This window comes from Aspergillus karnatakaensis (genome assembly GCF_047715665.1).
Source record: "Aspergillus karnatakaensis strain CBS 102800 unplaced genomic scaffold BJY04scaffold_5, whole genome shotgun sequence".
Lineage (NCBI taxonomy): Eukaryota > Fungi > Ascomycota > Eurotiomycetes > Eurotiales > Aspergillaceae > Aspergillus > Aspergillus karnatakaensis.
In genome coordinates, this window is record NW_027395717.1 from 184,352 (window position 1) to 208,550 (window position 24,199).

Below are 24,199 nucleotides of genomic sequence, written 5' to 3' on the forward strand. Positions count from 1 at the left end.
CAGCCACGTATCTTTGGACTGGGCATTAGGTCGTGTCATTCGTAGAGGGCGTAACTTTTGTATCTGACGCATGATAAGCGACTGTATAATTACCGAAGTTCCACGCCTCGAGCCTCGAGGCTACTTGTGCATATATTCTATAATTGGTCTGATGTGTGTAAAGGCTTGCCCTAAGGAATCCCATGACCGAGAGCATTGGTGTATAAAGGCGAGTGCGGGTCGGCTTGAAGAAGCAAATCAACGTCGTTAGTGTCGTAGTAATGTGAATGATTGGTAACAACTTGGCCACGAGGTATATCAAAGTATCCTTCCGATGGCTGTATCTGGGGTGCCGAAACCCACCCTGTGGGATAGGCTGGCCGTTGGGGGTATGGGGAAGACATTGGCTGTTGTAATGCAAGGTCCTGGGCTTGTGAGCTAGCCACGGCTGTCGCAAACTGCTCGGTCTCGAGAAGGTCGTTGTAATGGAGCATGTTGTGGCTGGGATGTATGACTTGGTCTGGCACCTGTGGGCTCTCAAAAGGTACTGCTGGTGAGGTTGTGTCGTGTGGATATTCGAAGTGTGCAAAGGGGTCAGATTCGCTCGGTTGCAAACCGACTGAGCGCATGGATGCGTTGCTCAGCTGCGTATCATGTATGGGTAGAGGCATGTTGATCGTTTGCAACGGCAGGGAAGGCAACAAGAAGGGCTCGTCATGAGGACTGGTAGGGCTGGTCGGACTGTTCAGTGCCGTCGCTGCGCTTAGCTCGTCGGGGTTACCAGTGACATATCGTACTGGACGGCAGAGGTTCTTCGAGACTGCACCTGACAGAATGTTAGTCCGATCATCTGAGAACTGGGGTTGAACGCACTTTCTGGCAACGGAGCAACAATCGCATACGACTTCCTGCACCCGCAGTGGATTCTGGAGTGAGGGCATTCTTTCAGTGGTCGTCCGGACTTCGGCACCTTTATCATTAGTCGGTCGAAATGTCTGCACTTCGAGGATCTGTGGCCGCGGAGGCACGGTTCGCTGTCGGTTGTCAGAGATATAGAGAGCAGGCACAGGATAGCTTTTACCACGACCACTTCTTTCCCTCTTCGTCAATAGGCATCCCCTTCCGATATTCTACTGTAAGTGTCTTGCAGAGTTGTCGATCTCGAATTCGTCCAGTTACAACTTCCTGCTGTATACGGTGCAAGGCCCTTTCTTGGACGACAGTCGCAATCTGTGTTTCTTCAAATCCGTGGCGAATGTTTTAAACGGGTATGGTCTTTTGTGTGAACACAAAAACAACAACGGGTCTCAACCACTATTTAAACCGTTCGCAGGTGGGGGGTACAGTCGGAGGCAAATGCTAGGCGCACGATGGCAACGGACTCCAGCTGATGGGGCCATGGAGGAAGCATGGGGGTAAGCTCGAAACAGAACCAATGACGGAGGCACACTTTATTTTCAATCACCAGGGCTGTGAGTAATGTGTATTGGGGTGCTGGGGTATCGGCACTAGGTAGTGCTGAGCAAAGATGCAACGTCAACACTTCGCCATACCTCTTCTTCCAGCTTGACGTTCGTCCTGAAGTCCTGGACCGATTCAAACACTGCGTGAGAGAGTCCATGCGGGGCGATACGAGAGGACAGAAGACAATATATAAGACCATCTTCACATTTCCACGGTTGAACTTTGGCCATGACAGATCCACAGCAGTCAAAAACAGCAATGTGGCCGTGGAGTCTGAAAGCATTTGCATTGTCGAGATTCTCGCTGGCCAGACTTGGCAATCTGATGGTCATCCTCTGGCGGATTATCCCGCTACTTATATGCACCTCCCAGTCGGTTTCTTCATTGAATTAAAGCCCTGCAAGTGGCGGCCGATAAGCTCCAATAGATCCATAGCTACAGACGCTCCCCGCGCCTTACCACGTCCCCGGAGCCGTCCTCCGTGCACCTTTCCACCCCTTCCGGAACCCAGACAGTGCCGACGAGGGCACAAATGCCTCAAGATACTCGCATAGATCGCACGAGGTGATTGGGCCCTGATATGCAGTGTTCCTTCCTAATTTAGAAAATGTGCTCAAATGGCCGCAGTGGCTTTTTAGCCTGCATTAGCCTGCTTTTTAGCTCTCCCCGATCCCGACGCCGACCCCGAAGTAATCAACTTCAACCTCAATTTCATAGGTTAGGAAATCCACTGCTTGCTCCACGAGTTAAATAAATGATGTACAGCCTACTGGTTGGACAGGATTACCATTTACGTCACCGGTTGAGCATTCTGAGAATATCATGTTAGGGCTCGCTTGCTTGGTGGAGAGCGCGACATGCTACCTCATCCCCGTTTTATCCGGGGTAGACAGACATTCTCGCCTCCTCCTTCTTCTTCTATTTGACATTCGTTTTGGTATGCTTTTGAACGTCGAGCATTCGCTGTAACGATATTCGTCAAGGCTCAGCCTATGACCAACTATACCCACGGCCGTTTCAAGACGCTTCGGACAGAGACTAGGCTGCGCATATTGGCTTCTGAGGGCTGATACCAGGCATTAATATCAGATTCAGGTAAGGCTACAACGAGACAATTAATCATAGGTATCCCATTAATAATCAGAACGAGCAACGCTTGATCAAAAATAAATAAATCAAAGTACACAATAAACCTCCCTATCAACGAACGCCTTCCAGCGAACCCTGTCTACTCTATTCATAACAGACCACACTCTAACCAATCCATCACACTCTCTCATTACCTCCAGCACTATCGGTCAAAGACGAAGCCCCACTCATCTCAACATCCCTCTGCTTCCCAGCCTGGCCGCCACTCCCACGACCAAGCACAACCCCGGGATGCGCCACATTGAGGACAACCATGGTGAGAAACATCAACGTCGAGTCGAAAATGTACATAAAGTACTCATGGCTGATCAAGTACCCATCATTACCCTGGATATACTCGACAAGGCGGAAGATCGACCTCACAAGGATCAGAACGCTCGCTGCGTAGAGTGCAACCAGGATCGACTCCCAGTTGAGAGACGCCAATTTGAAAGGTGCAGAATTGTCGGTGGTAATTGAAACAGCAGGCGTAGGGTTCTTGCGAATACGGTGATGGAAGATGGCGCAGGAGATCATGAAGAAGCCAAAGAAGGCGAGCTGGACTCCCAATCCGCCGACTGTGACGTTCTCGCCTACTTCGTAGTTGTCGACTGTGCCGGTGGACATGATGCCCGCTCCTGAGACGGATTGTTAGTATTTTACAACGTATCTATGACTATCGTGATATGGGGAAAAGCGCGTACCAGCCGCCTGCATCAAAAATGCAACAACATCGCCCGCGACAAAGATCTTGGTCATCCACTTGACCCTCACAACGCTGAGCTTCTCCGCTTCGAGAGAGGTGATCAGTCGACCGAGAACCATGTATATTGAGGCGGCGTAGAGCGGTGGAGCAAGCAGGATGAGGATCGCTTGGAGACTAAATAGGCCGACGGATTCTTTGTTGTCGTGGGTTGGGATGCGGACGAGGTAGCCGATGATTTGAACTGGTTTTAATCAGTATATTTATGGTCAGATAGCACAGACGAGAAGCAACTTACATATACCACCGACGACAAAAGGTATGAAGTACCATGCTTTTGTCTTGATGATCTGGTATAGATGCGCAGCTGTTGTGAGGAAGAATAGACCGGCGAAGATCCCAGCGGGGACTTGGCTGGGCGTGTAGCGGAAGAGCTCGAAGTCAATTGAGTCGTCGAAAGCCATTGTAAATAGTGGTATAGGAAAGCTAGCTTGCTTGGTTAAGATGTCTTGAAGGATAACTATAGAACGACAGGCTTACTACGGGGTATTTATCCTTTTTCTCAGTGAAGGAATGGGATCTTCGGGCTGTGGCTATGCTCGAGAGATATTTGAAATTGTATACAAGAGAATACTTAAACGCGCCTTGGCTGTTCAGCGTTGACCGTATATCGTTCCTCAAGGATAAGAGCGTATACGCATACGCCCACCTAGGTACGGGAACGCTGCTCAGCCACACCATGGCTGCGGCTAACCCCCAGGAACTAGGTTTAAGATTTGATCTTAGATCTATCAAATAGAACGATAAGCCCCTGCTTTGTATCTAGAACGCGCCATTGCTGATAGCCAGCTGCCTGCGAGAGCGAAAGATGGTCCGGGGAAAGTCCGAGCGTGGCCCTAACTAGGTAGGTCAACTTAGGGTCCAACGCGACCATCGGACATTGAGCCTAGAGTCATTTACTTTGACCTCCAACTAGGTTTCTCCCAGCGACCTCAACAATTCTGGTCAACTGTTTCCCTCACCAGGGAGTAAGAACAGTGAGATGGCCCCATGTGCCGAAAGCCGGAGGGAGTGCGCGCACCTTGCCCCAACGGAATTAGCCTCCACTCCCCCTCATCCACCATAATAATGCCGCCTAGCCCCTCGTCAGCATCATCACTTTCTTCCTCTCACTCAAGCACAATTCAGTAAACACCGCCAAAATGCCCGTCCAAACAGAACAAACCTTCCGCGACTACACCCCCGAACAGGGCAAATCCTACGCCCAGAACCGCCTCGATTACCACCCCGCTCTCTACTCCACCATCATCTCCCACCACACCTCCACAGGCGGCCAACTCGACAGCCTCGTCGACCTCGGAACAGGCCCCGGAAATGTCGCGCAGAACCTCAGCAAGCATTTCACACAAACAACAGGCCTCGACCCCTCCGAGGGAATGATCCAGACCGCGCGGTCATTATCCGACCCGAATGCGCTAGCGCAAGGGAAGATACGGTTCGAGGTCTCCAGCGCAGAGGAAATCGGAAGCAACCTCTCGCCGCCGATCGCAGATGGCTCCGTCGACTTGATTGTGGCCGCCACCGCAGCGCACTGGTTCGACATGCCGAAGTTCTGGAAGAGCGCGGCGCGGGTCCTCAAACCCGGTGGCTCGGTAGCGATCTGGGCGAGTGGGGGTCTGCGTGCGGACCGCGCTACGCCGAATGCCGAGGCGATTGATGCGCGGGTGGAGGTGTTCGAGGAGGAGATGAGGCCGTTTTTCGCGCCGGGGAATCTGCTCACGCGGGGGCTATACAAGGATTTGAGGCTGCCGTGGACGGTTGAGCCGGCTGTTGAGGGGTTCGAGAAGGATAGTTTCTTTCGGAAGGATTGGGATGGGGTTGATGAGTTTTTGGCCAAGGGGCAGCCGGAGGTTGATCTAGGGACGTTTGAGAAGATGATTGGGACGATGAGTCCTGTTACGAGGTGGAGGGAGGCACATCCTGAGGCTGTGGGGACGGAGCAGGATATTGTGAGGAGGTTCCGGAGGGATGTTGAGAAGTTGTTGAGGGATGCCGGGCAGGAGCTGGGGAAGGAGAGGATCCGCGGGTCGGCGCAGGGGTTTCTTTTGATTGTGAAGAGGGAGAAATAGAAACGGGATAGATCTTAGATATCGAATGCTAGATGCACTATACCTTGTTGTAGTGTCTATAGATTGCCTGGTTGTGCATGATATACACTAGGCCGAGGCCAGGTACTTCACTACTATACAATCTGAGCTCACACCTGCTGGCATAGGACTAGATAAGCAAATCCTACTACACTCCAACCTACTCTTGATCATCTTTCAGCTTAACCGCCAAGGCAGCCAAGCTCACTATCCCCTGCACCATCGCAGGTCCCGCTCCCAAGCAAGCTAAAGCTCGTATTCACTCTTCACCATACAAAAGCAGCCTCTCCTCGAGAGTTTTCGCCTAGTTATATCTGTCTACTTGCCCAGACGTACCGTCACATGCAGGTCGCCATGCGAGATATCTGCGCAATTGCACTCCTCCTCTCTACATGCGCAGTAAATGTACAGGGCAGAACAGATTCAACATATGATCCAGCATCAAACTTTCGCCCGAACAACATAACGGGGCTGGACTATTACCATTACACCTGGATAGGATCGTACGTATTCTGGCTTCTATACCGAGCCAAACTAACCGCGCAAGCACAGATATTACAATGGCAGCGTAACATTCACAATCAGCGACCTCCGATTCCGAGATCCCGAGCTCTACGAAGACGAAGGGGTGGAGCTCTGCGACCAGCTGCAGGGTTACAGCTACTTCTTCTCCTATCCCGGGATCCTGGCAGTCACCAAAACAGAAAGCGAAGAGGAGAGACCACAAAACAAGAACCCAATCAACCTGAGACTGACCACCTCATACTCCAATTTCACCGAGCACCAAACCAATCTCAGTGATGTCAACTCACCCGAAGACCAGTTTAAGGATCAACCCTGGATTTTCGAGTCCATCAACTTTTTGTGCGTGCCTTCAGCCCCGGTTCCTGTCTCTTGCCGTCGCGACTCTCGCTTGCTCGGCGTCGTTCATGTCGGGCTGCTGAGTATTCAGATAAACATTTGCCTCTCCGTGAAGTACGGCGCTAACAGCGGACCCGAATCCTAATAGTCACCGATACTCAACCACTCACTGGGACCCGTCTTTCAATCTAACGGTCACTGAATCCAGCTCCGTCTCCCCCAACGCCCCCTTCCACGTCCATGGCACATCCAACCTCACCGTGGCACCAAGCATAGAGCCATGGCACACAAACATGAGCACCTGTGCCCGCAATGAGGCTTGGTGGATCGCGGGTTTCTGGGGCGCAAGCGATTTTGGCGCGCTGCCCGAGATAACAGACCCGACCCTCTCACTGACCTTTTAAGCACACTCGGCCAGGTTAGGCATCGAGGGATGGGCTCGCATGAGGCTACATGATGAGGGAGGTCTCGTGGATGACGCGCCACCGCTTGCGGGGCGGGCCTCAATTGAGTTCTGGGGGAGGATCGACGATGCCCGGTCTGATATCCTGAACAATCGGACGCCGGTGACTTGGACGCCGACGGTGGGGTGGCAGAACAATTCAGCGAATCTGGATTATGGCGGTAATGATGGTGCAAGTTTATATAGCGAGATGGGGCTCGGGTGGCTTAGGAGTGGTTTAGTATTTGCTGCTTGGTATTTGGTGCTGTAATTGTCAGGGCCTTTGACCTTTGTAGTTCGAATTACGGATGCACCGCTTGTCTACCCTCTCATCTCTCTCAGCGTGACAACCATATCACCAATCTCTGCGAACCAGAGGGAACGGACCTTGCATGGTTGATCCGGATTCACAAGCTCCACGTGAAAGCGGAGCAATAGCTAGCTCACAAACTTATAGATCTCATACGTCGCCAGATTTCGTCCAATACAAGTTCGGGAGCCATATCCAAACTGATTCCATATTAGCGCACGCCACAACAACAGCCAGATTGGATAAGAGCTCTATCTTACGCTTGCAAGGTTCCTCTCCATGCCTTTGATTACCTTCTCGCTGCTCCCCTCGCCAGCAATCCACCTCTCCGGCCTCCATTTATCCGCGTCAGTTCCAAAGATAGACTTACATCTATTCTGTGCAAGCGGACTCATAGAAATCGTGGCACTCGAAGGAATGAAGTACCCATCAAACGTAATTCCTTCCGCCGGTGCCTTGCGCGGAAGCTGATATACAATGCTCGGGTGCATTCGAAAGCCCTCCTCGATACAAGCCGACAGAAACGGCAGATCCTTTTGAACCGAGTAGGGCAAGATCTGGCCATTTTCTTTTCCGTTCATTGACGTTGACGATAAAACTGCGGCAAGAAGCTCATCCTGAAGCCGGCGATACCGCACCCTATCCCTCAAGATTGGCCCAAGCACAGCTTTAACAGCCACCGAGGTCGTATCAGCACCAGCTGCAAGCAGATTACCGATCTCAGCCATGATCGCGGACATCGACGCTGGCCGGCCGGTTGGGTCTTTCATGGCGAGGAAGTGGTCGAGCATGTCAGTATCACCTTGTTGGGCTTTTCGTTCCTCGGGGCTAGCTGCCTTTGTGCGATCGAGTACGTGTCCAACGCACATCTTCACAAACGAAGCACTCCAATTCGTCTCCCGCAAGCCCAAAAGCTGTCCGAGCCGGACTATCGCAGGGTGCATTATTGGAAACGCCTGGCCAGGCAAGTGTCCCATATTTGCACACCAGTACATCGTGTCATGGATTGTCTGGATGAAGTTGTCCTTATCTTCCCCATTCTCGATGAAGCCCATTTGTTGGCCAAGGCAGAGCTTCCCTACAACGTCGTAGGTGAAGTATGAAGACCAATGACTGAGATTCACCTGAGACTTAGCGTCGGCGAGGGAGCTGACCTTATCAAGAAAAGAGTCGAGGACTGGCTGAATCTTCGCGTCGAGGGAAAGGATATAGGACATGCTGTAGACGGAAGACACGCGCTTGCGAAGGAAGGCATGCTCGTGTGGGTTTGTGGTGTTGAAAAACTACGCACGGGCCGTTGAGGTTAGCAGAACGTCCACATAAACCAAGCATCATGGATCTAGACACGGATTTGTTACCGAATTCGCCGTACTATTTGACTTGGATCCCCCAAGTGCTTTCCACGTATCGTACCAATCGGTCTATCAGAATTAGATTGTGCGAACCGTCCAGATCGTAGACAATCAGCCAACCTTTTTGGTCCCCCTTTGGTAACTATAAACCGTGCTAGCGAGATCTGGATGAACGACGCTGACTTCATTCGGCGCGATTCTGACGACTGATCCGTACCGGCGATGGAGGCTTAGGATATCATCATGCCATGTTCCCTGGAAGTATCGTGATGTTCGCCAGAGCTCCGTGATCCGTGCCAGGAGCGGGCCGGGGACATGGTGCAGAGGGTGAAAGAAGAGACGATAAACTGTCAGGATTATGACAGCCAGAGGACTTAGAAATGCGAGCAATAAGGGTGAATAGTAAGACATATTAAAGGTAGTTGTGACTTTATGATAAGCTGGTTCACGGCAGAACAGGCAGGAGGAGATTGAGATACTGAGAGTACAGGCAGGAACAATTTATAGGTAGATGAGCATCAGAGGGCAGCGGTGGGGATGTATACATGTTCTACTCCGTATTAGCTCAGCGGAAATATGTGACTGAGGAGAGACATCGTGGTGCAGATCGTGTGCCATTTTCCTGATATCTAATCGGGGTAAATCCGTGGAAATATGCATGACGAAAGGTCCCACATCCAGGCTAGGAGTTTTGAAAATGTAAACGATCTGCGGAATGCAGATCGAGAAGCAAGTCTCCATACAACCTCCGTATCAAATACGGAGTCCTGGTGAGGAACGGTGCACGAGGGTGAGGGTGAGAAGAGCAAATCTCTAGGCAATTCGGGCGAGCTCATCATCTTCTCAGGGGAGGCCCGTGAGCTATATCCATACGTAGAGATAAGGATACCTACCCTATCGCGTAACGCCGTAGGAACGGCACTCAAGAGTTTATTCCCAGGCTATATTTATTTTTGTTGCGCCTGTTGTGCGATCTGTCGAAGCTGAGAGACAAAGCTCGTTATGGCTTTTATATGCCCAGCTTGATCAATATGAGAGATCTGCCGCAGAAAGACACGCTCAAACGTATATTCAGCCACTGTAAGAAGCCGTGTATCCTCGACGGCAGTGATAGCATTCGGGGCTTCTAGAAGGTTACAAAATAGTGTAACGATCGCGGCCATCGGGTAGAACAGTAACGACCTGTGCGTGGTCCGGTCAGTGATTGCTAGAAAACAACGCGGGACTAGTCACTCACCAGAAGCTGCCTGTACTGATCGCACTTTCGGCATCTTGCAAGAAGAGTAATAGAGATCTGCTTGCCTGCACAGACAGCGTCAGGCTGGACTTCAACCCATCAATCATTCCTGGCGAGGAGCAGGCCGAGCGCCACGACTCGCAGCGGCTTCCAGCGAGGTGGATAATGTTGATGCAGAAGTAGTAGTTTAGGTGTACAATGACAAGGTACATTGTCATCCCATTCGGATGTTTAGTGGCATCTTTCCCATAGGACAAGGTTGGCCTCAACTCGGCTGGAATAGAGAGTCGCCACCGCTCGAGTTCGTCGTCCAGTTCTCGAATGAGCCGGATTATTTCTGCATCGCTCTTCTGCAAGCCCTGATATGAATACAGGGCGTTGAATATCCAAGATTTTATCATGCTCAGCCGTAATTCTACCGGGAAAAGTAAACCATCCATATGCCCTGGCGAAGATGAGTAGACCATTCGTGAGAAAAGGTCCTTTGTGTATTCATGCGGTAGTGTCAGGTTGCAGTCTTCGTCCCGTAGACAGTGGCTTTGTCCAGTGCGCAACGATATGTCCTTATCCAGTACATAACAGACCCAGAAGAGGTTTCGAAGGTGCTTCCTAACCCGTGTCTCTTCAGAGTCGAGTCCTTGGGGCGGATCTTCCATAGTATGCACCCCCACGGCGATTATAGAACGTGAGGAGATGGAGACATAGTGAGTCGCAGTCTGCAGTTCGCCGGTCATAACGCCAATTATAGCCTATGAGAAGTATTATTACGCTACTCCCAATTTACAGCGGTGGCTTTCCTTCATGTCGACCTACCAGAATAACAGTAACCTGCAGTGCGTCCAGGTTAAACCCTTCGTATATGATAGAGGGCAAGAGTCCGCGCGCTTCGAAGATGTATTCATCTCGTGAAATACTTGGAGGTATCGGTGCAGTGCATGAAGCTCGTGTATAGTCCACACCTGATATCAGAGCAAGGAGAGCGAATATGCATGCTCTTGAGCTTTGGTAGGTGGCATCATCCCCATTTGCAATTCTGGAATAAGCGGTAGCAATTGTCTGGGAGAACAGTGAAGAATCAATGACAGGTAACAAGGCATGTATCGCAGAGGACCAATATGCATCTAGATAGCGGGAAAGCACTTCTTGAGCCGGGAGATCGAGTCGTCGAAAGGATGTTCTCCGCTGAACAAAGATGTGGTTTTGCACAGATAGTTTTGGCTTTTCCCATGGCATATTTTGCACATTTGGGAACGGCACGGCTGTTCCTGCTCGCGATTGGATCCATTGAATACCCTCGGGGCAGAATGTTGGGACTGCGGGCTGAGCAGGACAGATGTTACCTATCTTCCATCCGGCAAAATGGATGAGTCTGGATGCAGGCAGAAGTTGAATCGGTCCAGGTGATTCACGAGGCTCGACAGGCGAGCGAGCCGTCGGTGTGTCGTCTACAAGACGGACTTGGGACTCTGATCGCACCATTAGCACTGCCAGTGCTCATCTGGAGTAGAACAGCTTACCCGTCGATCCAGATTCGGCCCGCAGCTCATCGATGCGGCGTATCCGATCTATAAGACTCCATTTCCGGCCAACATTACTACTGCGGGGCATGGTAAGTATAGAGCTGATGAGTCGGGAAGATTAACTCACCCTTTTTTCTTAACAGACTGGTCAGACCGATTGCGGGTATAAGTGCAATCTGACTGACGATGGTGACACCAATTACAGCGGGGCCGAGCACTGTCGCATTTAATCTAGACAGGGCTCAGAATAAGCAATTAATCAGATATGCTTCTTCTGGATAGGATTCAAACATACCTTCCGCCTAAAGCAAGCGTCACAGGCAGTGGACCTTCTAGAGGTGGAAACTTGCATCGTGAACTGACAGCAACCTCATGTTATTGGGTGGACAATAAAAAGTAAATGCAACCTTGCGTAATAGACATTATCTAAGCGAAGATGGAAACTTTGAAAGAAGGCTGGGGGCTTGAGAGGTTCGCAGTTTCTCGCAGTTGTGGGTGTGCCTGTTTCTCCATCCACCCGCTCCGCTTACCTAATCCTCTCCGATCCAGTCTTCAAAATTGGGTCAGTACTCTGTAGATCTATACACTATTTGCTTTTACTATACATATGTACTGGGTCTTGACGTATCTCAGACTCTGTTTCAATTCAGTCGCTATCCTACCGCATAAAGGAAGCTGAGATTATTGCATACTATATATCATCCAAAGAGCAGCTAACCGAATAGCTCACTCGACCCAATCAGCCACGCCACAATTAGACATATCACACTCATATACTCATAACCAAAAACAATTAAGCAGCGGAAGTACGCGCAGCAGCAGCCGATGCCTCGATCTTACGCTTCGCCGTGAAGATACCAGCGAATCCGCGCTCCTGGTTCTGACCAAGCCAGGGCTTGCGAGACTCTCCGAGAACCTTACGGCCAAGGTAGTAGATCAGCTGACCGATAATGATCAGAACAAAGGCAATCGGATACATCCAGTGGACATGGTAGTCGAAAACCTCGATACCGATAATAACACCCCAGAAGTTCATCGTCAACAAGGAGATGTTGAAGAAGGCGGCAGATGCGAGGCGGAAGAGGAGCGGCGCGGTAGAGTAGAAGATCGACAGACACAGGGTGTAACCGGTCAGATATCCGCCCACCTGGCCGTCCCAGTGAGCGTTTTGGATGTCCTTACGGTCGAAAATTCCGGCCTGAACGCCGTTGATTATCATGCCGAAGAAACCCATCTGGCCAATGACTTCATAAACAGGCGCAGCGCTGACAAAGTACTCTTCACCAGTGTTCGCGAGACCGTAAAAGGTGGCTCCTAGTAGGGCGAAAAGGTCACCCTTGATCTGGTTGCCGCGAGAGATGTCGCCTCCGTTCGTTCCTTGGATGTGATCTGACGCGATCAAGACACCCATTCCACCGATACAGATGAGAATACCGAGGACTTGTGAAACATGATAGCGCACACGAAGAAAGAGGAAAGAGACGAGACAGACAATCACGATGGCCCAGAAGTTAATCAGCTGTGCGCTCATCATAGTGGTGTATTCATAGGCCAGGACCATGAAGTAGTTGCCTTCGACATCGCAGAAGGACAGAATAATGTCTGCAGTCACGGTTCAATTAGCCAAACGTGAACCATGTGCCTGGTACAACAGGGTAGGTCACTCACACTTCCACCCACGCTTCCATAGCATTTGGCACCAGCCTTTAAACCCATATTTATAGATCGTGTAGGAGGTAAAGATAATGTTCAACAAGCAGTAGTTGAAAAACGACTGAAAAGCAGGGATCGAGGTCTCCTTCATCGAAAGAAGGGTATTGAAGGTATTGGTACCGGTGTTCGTGATCGCCAAAAACTGTCTGTTGCAAAACCAGTTAGAGAAATGATGTAGAGTGTAGATATTATAAAGAGCCCATACCCAAGAAGCAGAGTGATGTAAAACTCCTTCGTCTTGAAGTAGGCGAAAAAGCCCTTCTTTTCGCTGTCAACTTGGTCTGCAGCCGTTTCAGGACTGGAATCCCCTCCAGATGGACCGGCGTCTATAGCCGTCGCTGAAGTCTGGCCTTCGCCATCGGGATTCGCGACCGACGTGACCGTCGCTTGGGACTTGTCAATGGAAAACATTATGGGTGGTTTCTCGGTATATAGAGCGTAACTGTCGCTGGAGGTGCGGGGAAGTATATGCGACCACAGTGAGATATATAGTGAATTCAGCCACGGGAGCTTTTAAGACCTGAACGAGCGCAAAACTCCCTGAAGTCGCTCGTCTGCGGTCTTTTGTAGGATCCCAATGAGAGGAGGTGGGATGTGCAGGAATGCAGAGAAGAAAAAAAAGCAAAGAGCGCGAGGAGAGCAGAGAAAAGTTGCTGCAAGTGCAGCTAGACCCGAGGCGGCGGGCCGGAAGTGGTTCCTTATTGGGCAACAGCTGGCCTGGGCTCGAGATCTTGCTGACCCCGAGACCTCGTGGGGGCTGTCAGTGCCAATCAGATATTCGAATTTGACCCTTGCTGTCAACGGGAGTGGGAACTGGGAAGTGGAGTGTCATCGGTGGTCTCCGAGCCAAGCTCTGCAACTCGCTTTGATCTCGGTCGGCTGAGTTTTCCTACCCATACAGATCCAACCAGATAACGAGGTGGCGAGCACTGAGCTTAGAAGGCGGCCGTACTTGGCAAAACATGGCATTTGATCATCTAGACTGACATAAACCCCCGGTATACCTCCTCAAGTACATCCCGTTTACGCTTGCGATCCGCTTGCTCGATCTCTTCTGCCTCTGTCGGAGCTTCTTCTGATTCTCGGGAGGCCCATGTCTTTACTGTTCCATCGCCATGCGCCGAGAACACTTCGACGCCTTCGCCAGAGGCACCGTTCCCACGCCATGCTAACGAGTTGATTCGTGCGGCGCTGAGAGCGTTAGAGCGACCTTGGGTCGGCGGTCGGCGAGCCATAAGACCCGGCACACGGAGACGCTTGATAAACGTTCCCTCACGAAGTTCCAGAACAAAAATTTCCCCTCGCTCGTCTAAATCATTAAAGTTTGCCCAGAGCAGTGTCTCCTGACCCGCACCCATGTATCCTTGTGGTATGATTAGCGGCGCCCTTTCCGCTAAATGAGAAGAAGAGGTGTTCTGAATCCGTGGACCAAAGTGGACAAGCGTGTTGGCGCCGGTAGCTGCCTGCCAAACCCGAATCCGCGCATCCTGTCCAGCCGTTACCAGGTATGACCCGTCTGAGGTCCAGCGTACTCCAGTCACGGCACCATTATGCGCTCGAGCGTGGGATGAAAAAGCCGCGCGACTGCGATATGACGCCGGCGCACTACGCGGACTGACAAGGCCCACTGCATCATCCATGTCAAGGGTAGCAATAGCCGAGTTGTGTCCTGCGCGACGGATATCAAACAAAATCACTCGGTTGTCTGTTGATCCCGACGCGAGTATGTGGGGTTGGTGTGGTGCCCAAGACACAGAGAGAACGGCTGAGCTGTGTCCGGGGAGGCCATGGGTGGATAGTCCGGATCGCAGGTCGAGAAGACGCACCTGCTTCTCGGATGTACCAACAGCAACGAGTAACGGCGAACTCGGATGGGAGGAGAGGGAATGCGTGTACGGTGTACAATCGAGGTTGAATGTATGGACAGGCGTGATTGCTTCCGGTTGCAGAGCCGAGAGTTTCAGTGTTCCATCGTGCGATGTTGTTATTACTGTAGAAGGGGTAGGATCGAACGGATAAATGGAAACAGAGGTGATGGCATGCGTATGCGCCGCGTCGTGCGAGAACTTGTTAATGGAGCTAACCGGTTCGTGGGTGTAATTGAGCTCGGCAGCTCGTGACTCAAGATCCCATAAGTGTACTGAGGCGTCCGCACCTCCAGAGACCATGAATCTTCCTTCATACTGATCAATAGCTAGCACGTTTGCGCCAGCTTTGTGGGCGAAACCCTCATCTGATTCGGAGCTGCTGCTCTTCGTGCTGGAGAAGCGAATGCCAGGTGCCGGCTCAAGGTTGTGGACGAGACGCGTGGTCTGAGCGGAATGGAAGGCTGAGAGGCTCACTGTGCCCAAGGCCCTGTTCAAAAGATATGAATTCATTCATCAGGCCGGGTCAGAGTTGTATTGAAGAAAAGGGAAAAAGACAAGAGTCAAGGGAGCAGCAGAGGATGAGACTTGGAAGTGTGGAGGAGGTGCTGCTTATGTAACAGGGTTCATGCCTCTGCATAGCATTTTATGCTCCAGACCATGTGCATGGTGAATTAATCAACAAGAGCTTCAGATTTGTTTGCCGGAAAGAAACTCTAGCTCAAGTATGTACTCAGAGGCTTTACAATTGTTGTTAGACGAGCCTACACTGGTGACTGGAGTCCTGTGGTATCCCTTGGCATCTGACGATCGACAGAAGAAATATATATCTGCCCTTCGATTTTGTTACAACTACTTCGTATGCAGAACAAGGAAAGACAGCATGATGATCAATATATTGTAGATCATTCCACACCTATAAGCCCGATCTAAGGTATGATGCTATTCAATACGATCCCAGAGGACCGAGTGCGGGGTCTCCAGGGTGCCGGGTACCTTGGGGAGTTATATGCTCGTGTGCACAGCAGACTACGGAAAGGGATAGTTAAGACCGTCTGGGAGTATTTAGTGAGGGCGCATTCGAATTTGTACATAACGAGACCATCAACAACGCTGAATCGAGCTTCAAACAATGAATAGATTCCGCATATCAGACTGCACTGCTTTACGCAATGATGTTCTTGATGCCCTCCTCCAGCTCCTTCACGTTCCCACCAACGACGCGCTTGTCCAACAACTTTCCATCCTTGTAGAGAACGAAGGTAGGCATAGCTCTGATTTCGTGTTCCTGCGCGATTGAGCGGGCCTTGTCGACATCAACCTGAAGGAACTTCACGTCTGTGTAGGTCTCGCTGAGCTTTCCGATCACGGGGGCAATGGCTTTGCATGGTCCGCACCATGTAGCGAAGAAGTCGACGACGACGGGACCGGAGGAGGTGAGGGCTTTGAAGATGACAGGGCTATAGGCGAGTTAGTGAAGCACTTATGGGGCAGTCGTGGCTGAGACATACTTGTCCACTTGGATCACTTTTCCGTGCGACATGGTGGTAGCGGAGGAATCGGTGCTGCGGCCGCGGATGTAGCGGAAGACTGGAAATTAACTGCGGTTAGAGAAGGAATTTGAATTGAGGACTGCTGTGGAGAGACATACCGAGATAGATGGCGAAGATAATGAGCAGGCGAGAAATCTCCATGGTATGGCGACTGAGCGGGTGGAAATGTTGCAAGAAGCAGAAGCCGAGTGGAGATGGGGAGAAGATATGTCACGTGCCTTGGTCACACCCCGCTCTATGCGGAGTACAGATAGGATGAAGGAAGCAGCTCGGCGATGGGCACTGCTCTTTCACCTACAATCACCTTGATCCCTGGCTGCAGATCCAGCAGAACCTGACGACACCGACCGCATGGACTCAGGATCCCACGGCCATTGTTCCCGACCGCAACAATGTGTGTCAGTTGCGTTGCCCCTGCAGCAGCAGCAACTCCAAGTACCACAAGTTCTGCACAAGGGCCCCCGGTGAAGTGGTACACATTCACCCCGGAGAAAATACTGCCGTCAGCAGATAGAGCGGAGCTGGCAACGCTGTAATCTTCAGACAGCGGGATGTTGTTGATGGTGGAGGTGGCTGTCTCAACCAGAGCAGCTTCTTGTGCGGTCAGCGGCATCTCACGGGTCTTTCTGTCGAATAACGATGCACAATTGGACGGATACCGGCTCCCACTGCGGCTGTTTATAAGCCTTGATAAGCAATGGCCGTGGAGATGAGCAACGGTGCTGCTTCAAAGAGGGCACTGAGTGAAGTCTGGGGACGGCAATCCGCCAATAACCGAACAGTGATTACGTCTGGTCACCGAGGGTAGCCGTCAACCCTCCTTCCTACTTAAATAACCCCCAGAACGTCACGACAGCCAGACAAGGAGGAGAACCCGGAGTAAGGCTGCCAGAGAAGCATACTGTGTACAGAATGCTAGCAAAACTACTCCCACTTTTGCCGTCGTCGGTGTCGGCAGGACTGCTGATCGCTAGTCTAGCTGTGGTATATCTCCGATGTCGCCTTGGTTTGCATGTGAAGGAGCGCTAACAGTACCTCGAATAGCCGTTAGTATGGATCGTATACGCCAGGTTCTTTCACCCTCTCGCAAAAGTCCCTGGCCCATTCCTGGCGTCTATCTCTCCCTTCGTCCAGCTGTATCACGGAGTCCAGGGAGACCGGCACTTATGGGTTCATGCGCTCCATGAGAAATATGGCCCTCATGTACGCCTTGCCCCGAACTTTGTATCTATCAACACTGTCGAGGGGCTGCACAAAGTTTACGGTCACGGAAACCGATTTCGAAAGGCGGACTTTTACAATGCGTTCCCTGCCATCAAGGGCGTCTACAACACGCACAATGCTATCGACAAGATTGTGCACGGCAGAAAGAGGCGTGTTCTGAGTCAGGCATTCTCCGACAATGCATTGAAGGGAATGGAAGATGTTATGCTTCTTCATGTGCGCCAGCTATGCTCTATTCTTGGCCGTGAAGACCCGGTCACTCGTGGCAACACCTTCAACTTGGCCAGCTGGTTTGGATACTTGACCTATGATGTGATGGGAGAGCTTTGCTTTGGAAAGAGCTTTGATATGTTGATCGATGGAGCCAAGAGAAGAATGGTTCATCTGGTCGATCGCGCAGCGTATAGACACTACGTTGTAAGTATGATTTATGTTCTCTGCATACATTCCTAACAGCATGCAGTGTGGACTATGGATGCCTCTCGACAGGTGGAATCTTGACCAAATTTTTATCCGACGCCTCACGAACGACCGATGGAACTTCATCATGGAGTCGCGACAAGAAGCCACCCAGAGAGCCAAGGAGCGAACCGCAGCCGGAAAAGAGGCGAAGAAGGACTTTTTCTACTATCTACTTAACGCTCGTGATCCCGAAACCGGCAAGGGTCTAGCCACACAGGAGCTGTGGGGTGAGGCCAACGTCCTGATGATTGCTGGCAGCGACACAACATCTACAAGTCTGGCCGCCGCTGTCTTCTACCTCGTCCGAAACCCCAGCGCCATGGAAAAACTGAAGAACGAAGTCCGCTCCAGCTTCAGTGACGTCGAGGAGATCGTGACTGGGTCTCAGCTGAACCAATTGACGTACCTAAAGGCATGCATTGACGAGGCGCTGCGCCTTGCACCGGCTGTCCCAGCTCCTATCCCACGCGAGGCCTCCGATGCTGTGGTCACAGTTGATGGTCTTGTCCTCCCTGAAGGAACAGGATGTGGAACACCCGCATACTCAATCCACCGCAGACCAGACTATTTCCACGAACCATACAGCTACATCCCTGAGCGTTGGGTTGAAGGATCTGTGTGTAAAACCGCAGAGTCATCCTGGATTGTGTCAAAAGATGAAGTGGATGCTGCCCGCAAAGCATTCTGTCCGTTCAGCATTGGTCCTCGCGGATGCATTGGAAAGAGTATGGCGCTCATGGAACTCCGACTTACTCTTGCGCGGGTGATATACTTGTTTGATATCGAGTCGGCGGATACGACTGGCGAGGACGAGAATGGGCACTTCAAGATGGTGGATCATTTTGTTGTTTCCAAGTCTGGGCCAAATGTTGTTGTGAGGAGAAGGCAGGATTAGGGCGTTCATGGCGTCTTGTTGTAACCTCTTCTATCTGTATCATGAGTTATGAATTCTAAACTACTCTATGCCCATTGCGAATTTTTCAGCCGCTAGTGATATCACGTCCGAGTAGCCAGGCTACGGTCCCGCTTTACCTTCTTACCTACAGGAAATCTGATGGTGTTCGCTCTAATGACAATAGGTCTCAATATCATTCTGATAGCAATTTCATATGTACGATGAAGATAAACTGCCATGCCCGTCGCCCCTATGCTCTCACTAACCATAATCTACAAACCCAAAGCCTCCCTCCGACTCGTACTCTTCTCATCATAATACGGCCTCTCGCCCAACCCCACAGCCCGATGCCCCGTCCTCGGCCCTAGATGGGCATAATCAAAAGTCGCAGCATGATACACGCTACGGTTATCCCAAATCGCCAAATCATTCTTATTCTGCCACCGGAACCGCACCTGCAGATCATGGTTCTCCGTAACAAGCTTCACAAACCAGTCAAGCAAATGCCTACTCTCATCATCCGAGAGATCATTCACTTTTTCAACATGGTGACCCACCGCGAAGATTGATTTCCAGCCTGTCACAGGGTTCGTGCGGACAACTGGATGGACGGCCGAAAGGACCTCGCCAACATTCTCAGGCGCGCCGCGGGGCCCAGGGTGGATCTTGAAGTTATGCGCGTCGGCGACTTTGTTGAAGCCTGGCTGCGCATATGTCGCAGACAATGTATCAAGGAATGCGCGGTACGGCGGGGAGATCTTATCATAGACCTCATATCCCGACGCCCAGAGGGTGTCGCCTCCTGTCTTCGGGAGCTCGGTGAGACGCAGAAGTGTGTAATCGGATGGGATCGGCTCGAATGTGATATCGCTATGCCATTCGTGGCGGCCTGAGCGGCCGATACTGTTGCGACCTTGGTAGAGCTTCTGGCGCTGCGCTGAGGAGATGACGCTGATTTCGTCGTCGCCTGTGCTGTGTTCGCGAGATGCGTTGGAGACCGGGTGGATGTGCAGGCCGGATGTTGAGGGCTTTCCAGTGAGACGGCCAAGACGGTCGACGAGGTCCTTTTGGAGGTCGTCGGTTAGACCGTCTTGGGCGCGGAAGAAGACGACGCCGCGTTGGGAGACTGTGGTTTGTTTGTCAGTGGGATGAGGTTGGGTGTTAGGGTTAGGGAAGGGGACGTACTGGTTATGGCGAGATCGCGGATGAGGTCGTCGGAGTTGGGGGCTTTGAGCCAGTCGGTGACTTGGGCAGTGGGGAATTCATGACCGATGACGGGGGTAACGTCGAATGATTCATAGTCTTTAAGGGCACCGCTGAGCTGGAGAGGCTCGCGATGTTGGTTCTTCTGAGTGGGCTCGGGGACCACGACGGTGGACTCGGTGAGAGAGGGGGCCATATTGTGCTTGTTGACCTGACAAGAGAGGCTGAAGATGTAGTACGCAGTGACTATACTACCTTTCGGTCGAGAGGATAATCGGGATGATGTTATATAGACTGTCTTCTCATGCAGCATCATTCCCCGCACGCATTGTGCAATATTCCGCCATTCGCATTGTTCAAACCAGCAGCATTATAGGTACTTTTATCACCAATTACATGGTTTAACTGTTGCTCGCCGCTTATCTATCCTTGTTTGGGTTCCTTAATGACTGGGTGGTATACGCTATACGCCTTTGCCTGAGGCAATGGCGGTAGTTTCGGAGAATCTCGATCATAGAGCCACGCGAGAATACGAGAGACATACAAAGAAGATCTGGCGTAACTGACAGGATTGGATGCTCATTGCAAAGCAAAGACTCTCATTGGTAAATAATGATAGAAAAGTGGTGTAGTCCGAAGCCACAGTCCGTTCCCGCCTCGGGTTTCAACTCTTCACAGGCCTAGAATATCGGCGATAGTAGGACAGTTTACTTGTCGGCAGTAAGCATAGAGGTCAAGACTCGCCTTCAATGAGCTTATCGCCGAAACGCGGGGAGGGGAAACTGAAAAACGACGGAAGTTGGCTGAATTGCGTGCCGGCGCGATGGCATCATCCGTGCATCCATGAAGCAATTGCGAGATGCTTCAAGCACCGAATTATGTCCGCCTCTTCGGCTCGCGAGGCAAAACGAATTTTCTTATCGATGAGCCATTCTTGGCCAAATGATGCAATGAAAGCGATCGTCTGCTGTATAAGATGAATACATCTCCGCGGAGCACTCAGGGTACCTGATCCAGCAAGCTATCGAGGAGATCAGCAGCCCGTCCATTGTATAAGACTGTTGTATCTCCGCGGAGCCTTCTTGAATCTGATTACTTAACCTATGAAGGAGATTTGAAAATCCCTAGAAACCATGTCGACGGTCTATAAGCCCGCGAAGACGAAGGCCACGGTCTCCGAGGTCGATGGCCTCTCCAGCTCTGCGACAACGGCAATCGCCTTGACCTCGGATCTGGGGGAGAAGGAGCAAGTTCGCAAGTTTTTCTTCCAGCGCAAGGTCAAGGTTGATCCCGAGGCCATTGCCACCCAGCAATCAGTATACGACAACCCAGAGACGGCAAAGGAGTACCAGCCACGAGATGACTGGGAGAACTTGCATCGGTTCGATCCCACAGCGAGATGGACCTGGGGCGAGGAGAAGAAGCTCGTTCGCAAAATTGATTTGCGCATTATGGTGTGGGCTTGCATCATGTTCATGGCGCTGGAGTTGGACAGGGCAAATCTCAGCCAGGCAAACACAGACAATTTTCTTCAGGACCTGAATATGACCACGAACGGTACGCTTTCGACTCAATCCTTGTATGGAAAATAAAACTAACAAAGATAAGACTTCAACCTAGGAAACACGGTCTTCAAGCTCTCATTCCTCTGCGCCGAATTGCCGTCACAGCTCGTTAGCAAGTGGATTGGCCCTGATAGATGGATTCCTGCACAGATCACCCTATGGTCTGGTGTTGCCATGGCGCAGTTTGCGCTGAAGGGACGAAGCTCATTTCTCGCCTGTCGAGCATTGTTAGGTATCCTACAAGGAGGGTTCATTCCAGATGTGAGTGCTCGTGGAACTTTGAAGGCAGTATCTGGCTGACACTAAATGCAGATTATCCTGTATCTCTCGTACTTTTATAAGCATCACGAGATGACGATCAGATTGGGATACTTCTGGACTGCCATGAGCATGGCCGATATTGGTGCTAGCTTCCTTGCCTATGGATTGCTTCATCTTCGTGGTGTACATGGCCATGCCGGATGGCGGTGGCTGTTCCTTCTTGAGGTATGTTTTGCCTTGGTACTATTGAACTGCTGACTGACAGAATAGGGTCTTCTTACTTTGATTATTGGTCTCATTTCTTTTATCCTCATGCCCGCTGGTCCCTGCCAAACAGCTAATTGGGCGCGTGGTAAGAAGGGATGGTTTACCGAGAGGTATACTATACTCCACCTATAACTCTGTATACGGTTCTGACTGTCAATAGAGAGGAAGTCATCATGGTCAACCGAGTCATCCGCGATGATCCGAGCAAAGGGACCATGCACAATCGAGAACCCATCACACCGAAACTGCTCTGGAAGAGTCTCTGCGACTACGACCTCTGGCCTATCTACGTCCTCGGTCTTATGTTCCAAACACCCATGACAACCCCAGCCCAATATCTCACCCTGACCTTGCGCGGCCTAGGCTTCGATACATTCACGACAAACTTACTCACCATCCCTAGAGAAGTCTTACATATCTTCAGCATGGTGGCTGTCTCGTATACAGCCGAAGCGTTAAATGAGTTGACCTTCGTCTCCATGATCGGTCAAGTCTGGGCCCTGCCGTTCGTGATCTACATCTACGTCGTGGACATCAACACTGTAAACAAGTGGGTCATCTGGGCAGTCATGACCCTATTCCTTGGGTATCCAAGCGGTATGTCGCCTTCCTTCCTATTATCAGCAGGTAAATAACTGACAAATCCAAACAGCCCACCCCATCCAAGTCGGCTGGAACTCACGCAACTCAAACACCGTCCGCTCCCGCACCGTCTCCGCAGCCGTGTACAACATGTGCGTACAATCCTCCGGTATCATCGCATCGAACATCTACCGAGAGGACGACAAGCCTCGATACAAACGCGGAAACCGTGCTCTTGTGGGCTTGATCTCTACAAACATTGTCCTCTACTTCCTGACAAAGGCGTACTATGTTTGGCAGAACAAGCGGCGTGAGAAGAAGTGGAATGCCATGAGCGAGGAGCAGCAGCTCGAGTATTTAAGTACGACTACGGATGAGGGTAACAAGAGGCTGGACTTCCGATTGGCGCATTAGATGCTTGTTCTGCACGTTCGACTGGATTGATGATAGATGCTTTATATGGATATTATACTACGTGGTCTTGGATGGATAAGTCGAAATTAGGTGACTTAGACCTAAACTATATAGCTGCAATAATGCAAACTATACCTCTTCACCCTCCAAGTACCGTTGACTTCGGAAAACTCTTAGAAATTACTCTGCTTGGCGTCAGGGATCCGGGGTTGGAGTATACTTGTACAGATGCCGTTGTAGGTAGAGGGCCCTACACTGAGCAAAAGACATACGTACTCGACGACTCATCAACAAGACGTCTCTACGTATCCTGTGCCACAGTGAGGGCTCTCATTTCCCGAGTCGCGTGAGCACGCGGCTCAACACAGCACAAGCCCGAGCCCATCCTAGCGGGCCTTGGATCTCGTATTCGTCAACAGCCTAGCTACAAGCTCACAAGCGCATGTCCTCCTATTGGCGATGCTCTGAAGAAACCCGTATCTAGACTTCATGTGATTGTAACTTGTGTCTAAGCCTCAAAGACTAAATGGGATTGCTTAAATGATGCGGCTGCCCCTTAGATGTCGGTCGTCCTTTGTGCCCTCGTAGTGTGTGCACAGTCTCTCGATGAGTTCCGGTATGTACTTGAGATTTCGATCCTTGGAGATGCATAGTTGTTAGAAGCTAATAGGAGCAGTGATAAACCGCTGTGTCTATAGCCAGATCCAGTCCTGGTCGCTAGGAAACAATGAGCGACGCGGGTTGCCAGCGCAGCGTGTGTGACCACGTTCAAACATTCCTTCCTCTGCACAGTTCCTGAGAGCTAACAGTATTCAGTCGCGATCTTCTTCGCAACACTGGCCTTCGATGTCGGAGTCACGGCCGGGGCAGCTGTCGCTGCCGCCGCAGTAGGCGCCCATATGTCCGACCAGCCATTAACAGGCAAACTACTCCACGCGGCTGTAATCGGCGGGGTGGCGAAGGCGGGCTCTATGGCTTCATATGCGGTATTCTCGCTTGGATTGCCTGGGGTAGTTGGAACAATGATGGCTCTTCCACTGCTTTTGGCTATT

The 24,199-nt window shown here is 51.2% G+C and overlaps 14 protein-coding genes across 14 annotated transcripts; 5 read left to right on the top strand and 9 right to left on the bottom strand.

Annotated features, from left to right (window-relative positions):
* Positions 1–4: 4 nt before the first annotated feature.
* On the bottom strand, positions 5–1,254 carry BJY04DRAFT_116950 (copper fist DNA-binding domain-containing protein). Its single transcript, XM_073708272.1, has 3 exons — positions 1,061–1,254; positions 853–1,013; positions 5–805 (listed from the first exon to the last, which is right to left on the bottom strand). The coding sequence occupies exons 1-3, from the start codon at positions 1,093–1,095 to the stop codon at positions 171–173; spliced, it is 831 nt and encodes a 276-aa protein (XP_073575596.1). The 5' UTR covers positions 1,096–1,254; the 3' UTR covers positions 5–170.
* Positions 1,255–2,162: 908 nt separating this feature from the next.
* On the bottom strand, positions 2,163–3,850 carry BJY04DRAFT_230073 (RTA1 domain-containing protein). Its single transcript, XM_073719209.1, has 3 exons — positions 3,573–3,850; positions 3,276–3,518; positions 2,163–3,209 (listed from the first exon to the last, which is right to left on the bottom strand). The coding sequence occupies exons 1-3, from the start codon at positions 3,736–3,738 to the stop codon at positions 2,710–2,712; spliced, it is 909 nt and encodes a 302-aa protein (XP_073575597.1). The 5' UTR covers positions 3,739–3,850; the 3' UTR covers positions 2,163–2,709.
* A 209-nt stretch (positions 3,851–4,059) lies between these two features.
* Positions 4,060–5,573, top strand: BJY04DRAFT_179191 (class I SAM-dependent methyltransferase). The gene has a single exon (XM_073709863.1). It carries the CDS (start codon positions 4,477–4,479, stop codon positions 5,401–5,403), a length of 927 nt encoding a protein of 308 aa, XP_073575598.1. The 5' UTR covers positions 4,060–4,476; the 3' UTR covers positions 5,404–5,573.
* A 202-nt stretch (positions 5,574–5,775) lies between these two features.
* Positions 5,776–6,686, top strand: BJY04DRAFT_213985 (uncharacterized protein; the record flags this gene model as incomplete). Its single annotated transcript, XM_073715084.1, has 3 exons — positions 5,776–5,924; positions 5,974–6,396; positions 6,491–6,686. The coding sequence occupies 3 exons, from the start codon at positions 5,776–5,778 to the stop codon at positions 6,684–6,686; spliced, it is 768 nt and encodes a 255-aa protein (XP_073575599.1).
* Positions 6,666–7,167, top strand: BJY04DRAFT_179193 (uncharacterized protein). The gene has a single exon (XM_073709864.1). It carries the CDS (start codon positions 6,726–6,728, stop codon positions 6,993–6,995), a length of 270 nt encoding a protein of 89 aa, XP_073575600.1. The 5' UTR covers positions 6,666–6,725; the 3' UTR covers positions 6,996–7,167.
* BJY04DRAFT_213986 (cytochrome P450) lies at positions 7,163–8,797 on the bottom strand (the record flags this gene model as incomplete). The annotated part of the gene is made up of 4 exons (XM_073715085.1): positions 7,163–7,234; positions 7,295–8,317; positions 8,393–8,455; positions 8,507–8,797. The coding sequence occupies 4 exons, from the start codon at positions 8,795–8,797 to the stop codon at positions 7,163–7,165; spliced, it is 1,449 nt and encodes a 482-aa protein (XP_073575601.1).
* A 536-nt stretch (positions 8,798–9,333) lies between these two features.
* Positions 9,334–11,495, bottom strand: BJY04DRAFT_230077 (uncharacterized protein; the record flags this gene model as incomplete). Its single annotated transcript, XM_073719210.1, has 6 exons — positions 9,334–9,568; positions 9,624–10,372; positions 10,437–11,068; positions 11,141–11,220; positions 11,271–11,374; positions 11,439–11,495. 6 exons carry the CDS (start codon positions 11,493–11,495, stop codon positions 9,334–9,336), a joined length of 1,857 nt encoding a protein of 618 aa, XP_073575602.1.
* A 270-nt stretch (positions 11,496–11,765) lies between these two features.
* BJY04DRAFT_179198 (DUF914 domain membrane protein) lies at positions 11,766–13,555 on the bottom strand. Its single transcript, XM_073709865.1, has 3 exons — positions 13,062–13,555; positions 12,812–13,002; positions 11,766–12,745 (listed from the first exon to the last, which is right to left on the bottom strand). The coding sequence occupies exons 1-3, from the start codon at positions 13,265–13,267 to the stop codon at positions 11,937–11,939; spliced, it is 1,206 nt and encodes a 401-aa protein (XP_073575603.1). The 5' UTR covers positions 13,268–13,555; the 3' UTR covers positions 11,766–11,936.
* A 220-nt stretch (positions 13,556–13,775) lies between these two features.
* On the bottom strand, positions 13,776–15,697 carry BJY04DRAFT_179199 (WD repeat protein). Its single transcript, XM_073709866.1, has one exon. The coding sequence runs from the start codon at positions 15,232–15,234 to the stop codon at positions 13,834–13,836; it is 1,401 nt and encodes a 466-aa protein (XP_073575604.1). The 5' UTR covers positions 15,235–15,697; the 3' UTR covers positions 13,776–13,833.
* Positions 15,698–15,708: 11 nt separating this feature from the next.
* BJY04DRAFT_179200 (thioredoxin family protein) lies at positions 15,709–17,142 on the bottom strand. The gene is made up of 3 exons (XM_073709867.1): positions 16,373–17,142; positions 16,233–16,311; positions 15,709–16,181 (listed from the first exon to the last, which is right to left on the bottom strand). The coding sequence occupies exons 1-3, from the start codon at positions 16,413–16,415 to the stop codon at positions 15,887–15,889; spliced, it is 417 nt and encodes a 138-aa protein (XP_073575605.1). The 5' UTR covers positions 16,416–17,142; the 3' UTR covers positions 15,709–15,886.
* On the bottom strand, positions 16,150–17,126 carry BJY04DRAFT_117026 (cytidine deaminase-like protein). Its single transcript, XM_073708273.1, has 3 exons — positions 16,493–17,126; positions 16,233–16,311; positions 16,150–16,181 (listed from the first exon to the last, which is right to left on the bottom strand). The coding sequence occupies exon 1, from the start codon at positions 16,885–16,887 to the stop codon at positions 16,510–16,512; it is 378 nt and encodes a 125-aa protein (XP_073575606.1). The 5' UTR covers positions 16,888–17,126; the 3' UTR covers positions 16,150–16,181; positions 16,233–16,311; positions 16,493–16,509.
* BJY04DRAFT_179203 (cytochrome P450) lies at positions 17,143–19,075 on the top strand. The gene is made up of 3 exons (XM_073709868.1): positions 17,143–17,258; positions 17,319–17,915; positions 17,962–19,075. The coding sequence occupies exons 1-3, from the start codon at positions 17,187–17,189 to the stop codon at positions 18,853–18,855; spliced, it is 1,563 nt and encodes a 520-aa protein (XP_073575607.1). The 5' UTR covers positions 17,143–17,186; the 3' UTR covers positions 18,856–19,075.
* A 52-nt stretch (positions 19,076–19,127) lies between these two features.
* Positions 19,128–20,254, bottom strand: BJY04DRAFT_213992 (TauD/TfdA dioxygenase family protein; the record flags this gene model as incomplete). The annotated part of the gene is made up of 2 exons (XM_073715086.1): positions 19,128–19,981; positions 20,041–20,254. 2 exons carry the CDS (start codon positions 20,252–20,254, stop codon positions 19,128–19,130), a joined length of 1,068 nt encoding a protein of 355 aa, XP_073575608.1.
* Positions 20,255–21,191: 937 nt separating this feature from the next.
* BJY04DRAFT_230078 (putative MFS transporter) lies at positions 21,192–23,147 on the top strand (the record flags this gene model as incomplete). Its single annotated transcript, XM_073719211.1, has 6 exons — positions 21,192–21,615; positions 21,667–21,884; positions 21,936–22,109; positions 22,155–22,261; positions 22,312–22,748; positions 22,819–23,147. 6 exons carry the CDS (start codon positions 21,192–21,194, stop codon positions 23,145–23,147), a joined length of 1,689 nt encoding a protein of 562 aa, XP_073575609.1.
* Between the last annotated feature and the right edge of the window lie 1,052 nt (positions 23,148–24,199).